Source organism: Eriocheir sinensis, chromosome 24 (genome assembly GCF_024679095.1).
Source record: "Eriocheir sinensis breed Jianghai 21 chromosome 24, ASM2467909v1, whole genome shotgun sequence".
In the NCBI taxonomy this organism is placed as follows: domain Eukaryota; kingdom Metazoa; phylum Arthropoda; class Malacostraca; order Decapoda; family Varunidae; genus Eriocheir; species Eriocheir sinensis.
Window position 1 is genome coordinate 11,263,467 of NC_066532.1, and position 12,309 is coordinate 11,275,775.

Genomic DNA, 12,309 nt, shown 5'->3' on the forward strand with positions numbered 1-12,309 from the left:
AGAGTCATGTTAATCGAATATTCGGTGATACGTATAACATGGTGAGAAATACAGTCGTCCCTCAACTAGTGCAGTGGTTAGCGCACCGTAAGTTTCCAATAGGTTTCTGTTCCACTCATCATACATTTCTCAGGCCCGACCGGCCTTTTTTTGCCGCCGCGATACTCTACATTCCCGGACGTATTTTACCCTCACAGATATATTGTACACCATTAAATTTGGTATCAATGGCTTCATAAAGACTTGTACTAGAACATGCGCACATAAAAATACAGGAAAATCTATATATAAACAATACAAACTTGTTTCAAATCTCCGTATAGAGTATTGAAGACAATAACTCCGAAGTACCAACTCTTCCCCACTCGCTAGCTCAACATTTTGTGGGCCAACTTTTTTAGCCGAATATATGACTCAAAGCGGAATTTAGTGAGGATTCTTATGGTATCCTCAAAATCCTCATATGCCTATTAGTTCCCGAGTCACACCAAGACAACTGTATTTTTTTCCTCTCCCGTCAGAGTAGACTAACAAATAAAAATTGCTCAAAGCCCCTCATCTGCGCTCCTTAGAAAGGTTGCCATTTGTTATCATTAAGAAACTTATCCCAACAAATGACACTCCCAAATTTGACGCACTTTCACCAAAAACTTAATTTTTAACAAATTCTTTTAACTTTTATGACGCGTTTCGCGTCATCGTGCGCCAGGACCTTTTACCCTTGATGACATGAAACGCATCATCGTGCGCGAGAGGGTTAATAACAGGCATAAAGGAGTCAGAGGGGGGGGGAATGAGTAGGAGGAATATGCCCTGAATCATTCAGAGTGGAGTTTTTAGAGAAAAAATGAGCGAAGATAGATGAGACGGCAGTGCTGCCGTCAGGGTTAAGGAGAGGAGGGAAGATGAAGAAGAGAAATTGGAAGAGATATGTTTGGCTAGGTGCCAGAAGTCTCTGGAAGAATTAGAAAAAGCAAGGTTTTGACATTTACTATGAATGAAAGAGTTTTTGGTAAGTTGATGAATAGATTTAGCACGATTCTGGGCAGAAATGTAAAGATCATGATTAGCAGGAGTGCATTTTAGCATGTGGGGTAAAGAAAGTACATAGAATGTGTGCCTCCATTCCAGAGACAATAACTTCTGTGATGTGCTGGGCACACACAGAGGGGTCTCTCTCCTGGAAAAGCAGTAATCATTCCACCGGAAATCAGAAAAGTACATCCTCAGGTCGTCCCACCGAGCAGAAGCAAAATGCCAGAAGCACCACCTCCTTGGTGGGTCCAGAGGCTGTACAGGAGTGATAGAACAGGATACAGAAATAAGGTTGTGATCAGAGGAGTCCAGCAGAGAGAACACTTTAACAGAGTAAGCTGAAAGGTTAGAGGTAAGGAAGAGAGCTAGTATGTTGGGCCTGTCTCCAAGGCGGGGAAGCTGTGAAAGCGAGATGGAGAGAATATTTCAAAAACTTAATGAATTTTGAGGATGGACGTCCAGTAGCTGTAACAGCAGCAGTTTTGAGTAGAGGTAGAGGAGGAGTATATGAAGAAAGAGGAGTACAGTCATCTGTTGATTAACACGAGTTTAAACAACACGTTTTTTATCTAACACGAGTTTATATTTAAGGAGATACGATTAACTAACAAAATTTTTTTATTTAATGCGCGTTTAATCGATGACGCCACGTTCGATGACGTCACGCGCACTCACGCTACTTCTGGCGGGAACCGCGCTGAGACGCTCTGTTTCTCCTCAGTCTGAAGCCAGCCTGCACTGTGAGTGGAACGTTTCTCTGGAATACACTGCATTTTCACCTCTACTATGGCACCCAAGCATCCTTCCACCTCCTCACAGGAAAGGAAAAGTTGACAGCCCAGACAAAACTTGATCAATTCTTCCGAAAGAAAACAGAAGAGGTCCAGGAGTCGGAAGAAGAGGAAGGAGACAAGAGTGAGGAAGGAGGCACGAGTGAGGAAGGAGAGCGGGGTGAGGAGGGAGAGCGGGATGAAGATTCGGCAGACAAATAGTCAGGACGACGACAACGACCAGTCAGAGGAAGGAGACAAGTGAGGCGGAGTGTGGTGGGTGAAGGGAGCGGCTGGTGACGGGAGCGCGGGGTGAGGAGGGGTGGCCAACGCAAGTGTCGAGTGTTGAAAGTGGCTGGCTGGGAAGAAATCCCAAGCCACCTGTGACATCAATATCAAGATCAAGATCACAAATGTAAGTAAAATGAGAACGTGTGTTTTTGTTGTTTCCGTGACCTACTAATGTATTAATAATGTGTTTTTTTAGGTTAGAGTAACAAAATCTCAAAAATAGGCAGACTTTCCCAGTGTCCAGGGACATAACCCCCCTTATTACTATTGTTTCTTATGGGGAAATTATGTTTAAATAACGCATTTTAAATAACATGACATTTCCAGGAATGTAACCCACGTGTTAATCAAGAGGTGACTGTATATGAAGAAAGAAGTATAACATGTGAAGAAGTAAATCAAGCAAAAAAAAGATTAATAAATGGAAAGGCAGCAGGAACTGATGGACTCCAGTGAAGCTCTCTAAGGAGGACCGAGTGAAGCCCGGGGGGTGGGGGGACTAGCCAAGCAAGATGGTGACACTATAAAACAGTTGTCTGCACCACCAATTGGCTGGGACCAACCAAAGGAGTAAAGATGAGGGCATACGCTACAGCTAAGCGTGGCCGCAGTGCTCATCTCCGTGGCACTGGCCCTTCACCATTGGTGGAACGAACCAATCATCCCAGGACAGGGCCAGTGTGACATCCAGGTTACCACAGTTTACCTTCACCAGGTTTCCCCAGGTACCCATTTATCCACCAGCCCGAAAGGGAAGATGAGCAGCTGGGTGAGTGGCACGCTGACTGCCCAGGTCGGGATTTGAACCCAGGGCGCAGGTTTGTAGCAAGGCACGCTAACCACTAGACCATGGAGGCATAAAAAAAAAAAGATCCAAGGGGTGAGAAACTTGTTATATGAGGACAGACTCAAGCATCTAATGCAGACAATGTCAACAAGATGAGAAAACAGTTACAACAAGCAAATGAACTGAAGTTACAAACCCATGGTTGCCCTGCACACATTCTATATGTATTAACCCAAGGTTTGGAAATTGGGAACATAAAAGAACATGTGGTTCATGTTGCAAAATATTTTTGAAACCACCACTCTGCCTCAGCAAGATACCGCGAGAAAGGCAGTCAGTGTCTTGTTCTGCCCCAGGACACTGGACGCCAGGTGTGGCTGACGGAAGATAGATATATAATGAACTAACTAGCACAGGTAAAGATTTTGTCAAGCTGACAAGGAAAATGATGATATCAAAGATAGAAATTGTTTTCTTTGTTTAATAAGATAAAGACTTAAATCAATGGCATTGAAAAAAAATCTAATAATATATATCTCGATTTAAATCAATGATTAAAAAATTAAATCATTTGAATTAAATCATGATTTCAATCAGTGATTTGAATCAACTTGATTTAAATCAAACCACCCTGTTATATAGCTAGTAGAGTTAGGTGAGAGATTAAGAGCTCAAATGTATTTAGTGATAGAGGGACAGTTAAGTCTTGGCCAGACGGTGGAAAGTTCAGAAGAGTCAAGGTCGTGGGCATGAGAACAAGTGATGTTGTTGCGTATGTAGACCCAACATCCAGCTTTGGACTGAAACTTAGAATAGAGAAATTAGGAGGGAACAGAGTAGAGATTGCTGTCAGTAACCCCCAAAAACTGTGTTTCGGTTAGGAAGAGAAGGTGAGGTTTAGTGGAGGAGAGGCGGTGTTCCACAGAATGAAAACTAGAATGAAGACCGCAAATGTTGCAGAAGTTAATAAAGAGAAAATTTGAAGAGGTATCAAGACACCTTTTAGGTCGAGGGGTGAAAGTGGAGTCCGCTCCGGGGGCACTTGTGCCCCCCCCAGACATGGGCTTTGCGATATTTAGCCCTTTTTTTTTTCTTTTTTTTTTTTTTAAAGAAATTTGGAGAAGTGGTGTGTGTGTGTAGCAAGTATGTAGTGCAGTGTGGAAAGGAAGAGAATCTGTCTTTAGAGAGCATGGTGAATTACTCCCTGGTGTTAACCCTTTCATTGCTAAGCGCTTGCAGTGAGCGGTAGCATCATTTGCTGGTGGTGCTAAACGTTCGCTGTGACCTCCAATACTTAAATTTCCCGCGTGTGAGTGTATTCTGACAATATTTTACGAGCCTCTTCTCACCCCACAGCATTGCCAATGCAGTGGGTTTTCCACTAAATTTGGTGGAAAATCATATCAGTCTAGCACGGAAAATCTATGGACGAGTAACTGGCGAATGTTGTTCAATATAGCAGCATTTTTGCATATCTTCACCTATCATCTGACAAATTTTTTTACCAAATAGATGCAAATTTTGCAGTTGACAATACTACCCTGACAGCACCCCATCAAAATGTACTCAATTGCCTTAATATGGCTGGCCGTCGCGCATGCACAGACATTAAGTGTTCACAGACAACACCCCGAACATGCCTTTACATTCGCAGGAGAGGCATACATAACTGAATCTTATAGATCTGGGCCTTCTCTTTCCAGTGGTGTTTTTGTTTTTAGCTGTGATGAGTAATTTTTAAGATATAGCGGTTAAAAGAGACCCCTCCTTGGGGCTGACCGAATGTGCCTGGGGGGATCATCGCCTCGCTCACCATGCACATTGAAAGGGTTCATGAGACAATAGGGAAACGGAAATTGAGGACACGGGAAGGGTCTCTGGTGGGATTGCAGCACCCTCCTCATTTCCCGTATATACCTCACCGGGAGTGGCTTACGCCTGTTTTGGTAGGTGTCTCCCTACCTTTATTACCAAACTTATAGATGCTAACTAATCTAGCATTAGGACACAAATAAGGGCATACAAATGCTGAGAGCAAACTGACACCACAAGTGACAAAATCTAATCATGCATTATCAATACATAGCTCAGCAAACCAAAGGTGCAGCTTTATCAGGCTACTGACCACAACTCTACTTCAGTATTACATGCTGGCTAATCTAAAAGACTACTGGATTACTAAGTATGAAATTCAACATAACTTATTGAAATTTATTCACTTATTCATCAGTCACACATGCACTAGCTAACACTTAAGAATGGTCACATTTGGCAGCTCCAGTGCACTCACCCTCTCAGCAACACCCATGCGTCGGAGGGTCTCCAGGGCCTGCTGCTGCTGCCTCTCTGTATCTTTTAGTCGCTGCTCAAGGCTCCTGTTTCAAAATTATTATTGTTACTGTCCAGGCAATTACATATCAAAAAGGGAAAGAAGCATGAAATTTTAGGTTGGAAAGGAAGGAGTTTGTAAGGCTGCATGCATGAATTAAACCTTTTTACAAGTAGCTGAGAGCTATTTTATGGCCTCACATCTTGACTGAGCTGTAAGATACCATAGTCAATTATGGTGTGTTCATAACCAATAGCTGAATGCCATATGAACTTGTAGTGTGGTTCATTTCTTTACATGTTGATTCAACCTCTGCTTTAAAAATATTGTCAGCTGCCTGAGGCTTTTTATGACCTTAACAATCTTTTTGCATGCAATGGGCTTTATAAGGTTGATGGAGAAAATCTATATGTGTAGCAATATGATGATCATAATGTTTGTATAACCAGAACAAGTGTACAATACTAGTATTTGAAGATTATTCATGTCCTGCAGCTACAGCAGTTCATTTCACAAAATGTAATTATCCACAACATGAAAACAACAATTTCAATTTTGCATATTAATTTTCTTTAAGTGCAAATGGCAGGTAGTGCTTTTAAGAAGAACACATGAAAAAGCAAATGTGAAACATGAACCATGATGTATTCTACTATTTCAAAACATTTTTGAGCACTACTCACTTTGTCTTCTCATTCAGGACTTGCTGACACCTCAGCTGCTCCCTCAGCAGCATGATTTCTTTCTCTTTAGCTTCTATGATCTCATTCATCTCCTTTTCCTTCTCTAAGATGTCCTTCTCTTTATCTGTGAGCATCTTCTCCTTGTAACCATCGTCACTCCTGTTATGGGTGTGCTCTTCCCCAAGTTCCTCCTCTCCATCAAACAGTAAGGAAGAAACCTTGGCAAACTGCTGAAGACGCAGACGTTCAACTTCCTTCTTGAGAGACCTGCAATATGGATGACAAAAAGCACACATACACACACACACACACACACACACACACATAACAGACAAGTTATCCTTTGGAAAACATATAGACTGGATAACTGGGGAAACATACAATCTTCTCTTAATAGAAGACCCACTCCACAGGAACTTAACGATTCAAGGCTGGAGGCAACAGAACACTTAGCCTCAGACCTTACTATTATTTCCGATTGGGGCAAGAGGAACCTGGTGTCCTTCAACGCCTCAAAAACACAGTTTCTCCACCTATCCAATCGACACAATCTTCCAAACAACTATCCCCTATTCTTCGACAACACTCAGCTATCACCTTCAACACTAAACATTCTCAGTCTATCCTTAACTCAAAATCTTAACTGGAAACTTCATATCTCATCTCTTACTAAATCAGCTTCCTCGAGGCTGGGCGTTCTGTACCGTCTCTGCCAGTTCTTCTCCCCCGCACAGTTGCTATCCATTTACAGGAGCCTTGTCCGCCCTCGTATGGAGTATGCATCTCATGTGTGGGGGGTCCACTCACACAGCTCTCCTTGACAGAGTGGAGTCAAAGGCTCTTCGTCTCATCAACTCTCCTCCTCATACTGATAGTCTTCTACCTCTCAAATTCCGCCGCCACGTTGCCTCTCTTTCTATCTTCTATCAATATTTCCACGCTGACTGCTCTTCTGAACTTGCTAACTGCATGCCTCCCCCCCTCCCGCGGCCCCGCTGCACACGACTTTCTACTCATGCTCATCCCTATACTGTCCAAACCCCTTATGCAAGAGTCAACCAGCATCTTCACTCTTTCATCCCTCACGCTGGTAAACTCTGGAACAATCTTCCTTCATCTGTGTTTCCTCCTGCCTACGACTTGAACTCTTTCAAGAGGAGGGTATCAGGACACCTCTCCTCCCGAAATTGACCTCTCTTTTTGGATACTCCTTTGATCTCTATTCAGGAGCAGTGAGTAGCAGGCTTTTTTTTACATATTTTTCTTTATGCCCTTGAACTGTCTCCTTAGCTGTAAAAAAAAAAAAGAAAAAAAAGAAAGAAAGAAACATAAAAAAAGCAGCATTTACATATTTAGATGAAGAAATGGTGAAGAAACTAATAACATCGATGATACGTCCAAGACTGGAATATGCAGCATTAGTGTGGTCACCTAGATTGAAGAAAGAAATTAGAAAGTTGGAAAGAATACAAAGAGCACCGATTGAATTACTGGAAACTCTGAGAGAACATACTTATGAAGAAAGACTGGAGAAATTGGGACTAACAACACTGGAGAGCAGAAGAGAGAGAGGGGATCTAATAGCAATGTACAGGATACAAGAGGGATTGGAGAAATTGGACAGGGAAGACCTAGTGGTACGTGACAGAAGTGTAAAAAGAGGCAGTGGTAAGAAATTGAAAAAGAGCGACTGTAGGAGAGACATCAAAAAATAGTTTTCCATACAGAAGCATAACAACATGGAACAGACTTGACGAGGAGATTGTGTGTGCAAAAACGATTCATGAATTTAAAGCCAAACTGGATAATAAGCGTTATGGAGACAGGACAGCACGAGCCTAGTACGGCTCTTTTCCTGTATTTCACAACTAGGTAAATACACACACACACACCAACACACACACACACAAAGATCGGTACTATGAGCTCTGTGTTCTTCCGTAGGGGAACGGCTGGCTGTCTCGAGAGAGACCCGCAGCAGACCAAGAGGTGAATTACACACACACACACACACACACACACACACACACACACACACACACACACACACACACACACTCAAGGATCCCAAAGGCATGGCGGAATTATTTAACAAAAAATTCCAGCAAGTGTTTACCAAAGAATCATTATTTAATGAACCACAAGAAAACAACTCAGATGTATATATGGAAGAGGTCAAAATAGATAAAGAGGAGATAAAAAAACTATTGGGGGAATTGGAAGAAGGGAAGGCCGTGGGACCAGATGGAGTTTCAGGTTCTATACTTAAAGAGTGCAGAAATGAGTTAGTCGGCCCGATATATGACATCATTTGGTGCTCAATAAAAACTGGCACAGTGCCTAGGGAGTGGAAGAGGGCAGAAGTGGTACCTATATACAAAAGTGGAAAAAAGGAAGGACCCCTAAATTACAGACCGGTGTCTCTGACCAGCGTAGTATGTAAAATATGTGAGAAATTAATAAAAGAACAATGGATGAGATTTCTAGAAGAACATAATCTAATCACAAACAATCAATATGGGTTTAGGAAAGGCCGCTCATGTGTGACAAACTTGCTGAGCTTTTACTCAAGAGTGACGGACAAATTACAGGAAAGAGACGGATGGGTGGATTGCATTTACCTAGACTTAATGAAGGCATTTGACAAAGTTCCACATTCAAGACTGCTGTGGAAACTAGAAAATAAAGGAGGATTGAGAGGGAAAATGAAGTACTGGATGGAAAGCTACTTAAGAGGAAGAGAGATGAGAACCGTGGTTAAGGACACTAGATCGGAATGGAGAACGGTGGAAAGTGGAGTGCCCCAGGGGTCAGTTTTAGCACCAGTACTCTTCCTAGTCTATATTAATGATATGCCAGAGGGAATAAACAGCTACATGAGCCTGTTCGCAGATGATGCCAAACTGCAAAGACATAAGAAATAGTGAAGACTGCAAGGAGCTGCAAGAGGACCTAAACAAGATTTGGAAATGGAGTCAGAAATGGGAGATGAAATTCAACGTGAAGAAATGTCATGTTATGGAAATGGGAAAAAGTGTAGAAAGACCAAAATGGACATATAAAATGGGAGATGGTGAAATATTAAAGAAAGTAAATGAATAGAGAGACCTGGGAGTAATAATGCAAGATTATATGCAACCAGAAAGTCATATAAATCGGATCTTCGGTGATACATATAACATGGTGAGAAATAAAGGTATAGCATTCCACTACATGGAGAAAGAAATGATGAAAAAATTAATAACTACTATGATCAGACCTAAACTAGAATACGCGGAAACAGTGTGGTCTCCACATATGAAGAAACACATAAAAAAACTAGAAAGAATACAGAGGATGGCAACAAAAATGGTTCCAGAACTGGAGGGACTGACATATGAAGAGACTAAAGGAAATGGACTTGCCAACACTAGAACAAAGAAGAGAAAGAGGAGACCTAATACAAATATATAGGCTATTGAGTAAAATGGAAGAAGTAGATAACGAGAAATTGCTACTAAGAGAGGAACCTTCCAGCAGGAACACTAGAGGACATAGTAAAAAGTTGAGGAAGGGAAGATGCTCAAGAGACATAAAGAAATATAGCTTCCCACAGAGAAATATAGAGGTTTGGAACAGATTAAGTGAAGAAATAGTATCGGCGAAGAGTGTGCAGAGCTTCAAGGAAAAGTTGGATAATTATAGATACGGAGACGGGACCACACGAGCGTAAGCCCAGGCCCTGTAAAACTACAACTAGCTAAATACAACTAGGTAATTACACACACACACACACACACACACACACACACACATGCATGCACACACCAGTCTCATTAGGAACTATGGCAGATGTTTCTGACAAACAGAAACAATTTCACCATTTCTTTGAGTGTGTTAGAAAGTATTTGGTGAGTGGCTCACATGAACCAAACCTAGCTCTTGGCAAGAAGAGAGCAGTCGTCTTTAACACTGCTCTCTTTTTGTTATTGGGTATGTTTGGTTTGTATGAACCACTCACCAAATAAGTTCTAAACACACTAGGAAATGGCAAAGCCATTTCTGTTTGTCAGAAACATCTGTCATGGTTCATAATGAGTCTGGTGTGTGCATGCATGTATGTGTGTGTGTGTGTGTGTGTTTGTTGTTATTGGATCCACAAATTTATTTGGTTGGAGTCTAGATGGGTGGGTTGGCTGTGCACGCTCAGTGGTGACAATGAGAACTTCTGGCATGGAGGAACCACAGGCATGCCACACCCACAACAGCTTCTTCCTTCCATTTAACTGCAACAACAACTCCATAACTTGGGTAATGGCAGCACAAGCCGAGACAGCCCTTACTTTAGCAGACGACACCATGTCGATACAGGGCAAGTGCTTTGTTTATGTTGTGGATGTGGATACGGGCAAGCGACCTTGGGCGAGTGTGACGCACACCCGGAAAAGTTGGAGTTGCCGGATGCCCAAGCTGCCGCCAACACGGTGGGTGGAAAAAGGCCGAGTGTGACACCTGCTTACAGACAACTGACAACTCGCTCCCGGTTGGGTGTATGGGCATTGCCCATAGTCCCAACGGTTGGAGAAAAACGGCCAGTGTGACCACCTTAAGGCAGTGAGGCCACTGATTGAGTGAAAGCCAGCAATGACGTCATCGGACTCCCAGCGAATCACGAGCATGTTTTCAGAAATGTCAGCCAATCGTAAGGCAGCCGCCTTCAACTGCAGCTTCAAAACGAAACTTTATCTCTTCCCACTTTCTTACTTTTTCCAAGGTATGTATTTTGAGATAACAAGGGAGGAAAGGGGGAAAAAAGGTCAGCTTCTTCACGGGTTGGAACAAATAAGCGCCTTTTCAGTGTTTTCAATACCCAGAGTTTCGCAATCCTCGAGTTTAGCACTATACCTTCGGAACGAAGCAAGCATGAAACTCGGGAGGATGATGTACACTGATAATAAGAAAGGAAGCCAGTCAATGTACACCATATAATCATATTTTTAATTAATATAAGTTAACTGAACTTTTTACAGGTATACTTTTCACCTACCTAATAATCATAGCAGTAGGATCTTCATTGATGTAGTTACGATTGACGATTTTGCGTGTCTGTTGTGCATAGCGAAGGGTGGATCGCGTCTCCTCAATATTCACCATAGATGGAGACACTGTTGCTATCATTGCCGTTCTTGAATTGCCTCCAAGTGATTCCTAAAGTCAAACATGTTAATCAAAATCAATGAAAACCTAAAAATCTGCTTTACATAGCTTTGGTATAAAATCATGGCTGAGAAGGTAAACTTTACAGCTTTTAGAACCCCTAAAATACACTCCTCTCAGTTTACAATTCTTTTGGAAGCTGGTTCTTAAATTTCTAGCACAAACACCAAATGAGTTAATAAAAAAGTACAACACAGTAGTGTGCTTCTTCTATATATAGGAAATTCTACACACAGACTGGATAATGCAAGTTATTCCTCAAGAACCTGTGAAAGTTTGAAAGACTACCAATGTTCCATCCAGGAGATCCCAGAAGCTAGATATTAATAAACAAATAAGACATACCTTCAGGAGAAATGTGAGCACCGATTCTCTGTAGGGAATGAAGGGCCTCTTGCGTCCCTCACTCTCTGCAAGGGCGTTGATCACCTTCCCGAGAGTTAGCAGAGATTTATTTATGCATACTCCCTCCTGAAAACAAGATTCAAATCATTTCTTTATTAACATATAGTCATGAGCCTGGTCTCAAAATTTTGGCCCTTGGTACCATTTTGGGGCAGGAAATCGCATAGTGATTAATTGAAAGACCAATGTCTATAGTCTTTAAAAAATGTATGGTAGTATTATATATCTCTTTGCCTTCCTTGTGTTATCAACCGTGATTTTTTCAAGCGTGACTTACAGGTGATTTTTCTCTCCTGTGAGCTAGTCCATTAATACTATTAGGACATATTATATACCACAATAAAGGCCAAGGAAAGGGCTTCAAAACAAGCTATCACATATTTTAATATCTTGTACACAGTGTTAGTTATGAGCATATTTATGTTGAACTTAGTGAACATTTTTCGATGTAACTGGTAATTTTTCCTTATAGAAATAGTATCATGTCTGGTATTTGTGATTCAACTTAACATTCATATTCTGTGTTTCAGGAGCTTTCTTTTGATACCAATATGTGATCCATAGCTATTATATTAAGAAAGGTATTGGATGTTAAAATAACAACTATTACGCTAGTCGACGGGCTAGACGCTGGCCGGTGCCGCTGAGAAGCGGCGAACACTACGTAGGTGATGTGACTTGTTCCCTTCATAAACTATTCATAACTCTATCTAGTGACACTAGCCATATCCCCCTAATGAAGAGGGGTGGCCCAGTCATGGGAGATACTTTCTCACGCTCCTCAATCATTCATTTACATTTCATAACAGTAAT

At 41.7% G+C, this 12,309-nt stretch overlaps 1 protein-coding gene across 1 annotated transcript in view; it reads right to left on the reverse strand.

Moving 5' to 3' along the window:
* LOC127002838 (kinesin-like protein KIF14) overlaps positions 1-12,309 on the reverse strand; it is a 192,157-nt gene that overhangs the window by 85,165 nt on the left and 94,683 nt on the right. Inside the window, 4 exon segments of the mRNA XM_050869057.1 lie at positions 5,174-5,258; positions 5,896-6,162; positions 10,922-11,082; positions 11,437-11,562. Coding sequence (XP_050725014.1) covers positions 5,174-5,258; positions 5,896-6,162; positions 10,922-11,082; positions 11,437-11,562 — 639 coding nt within the window.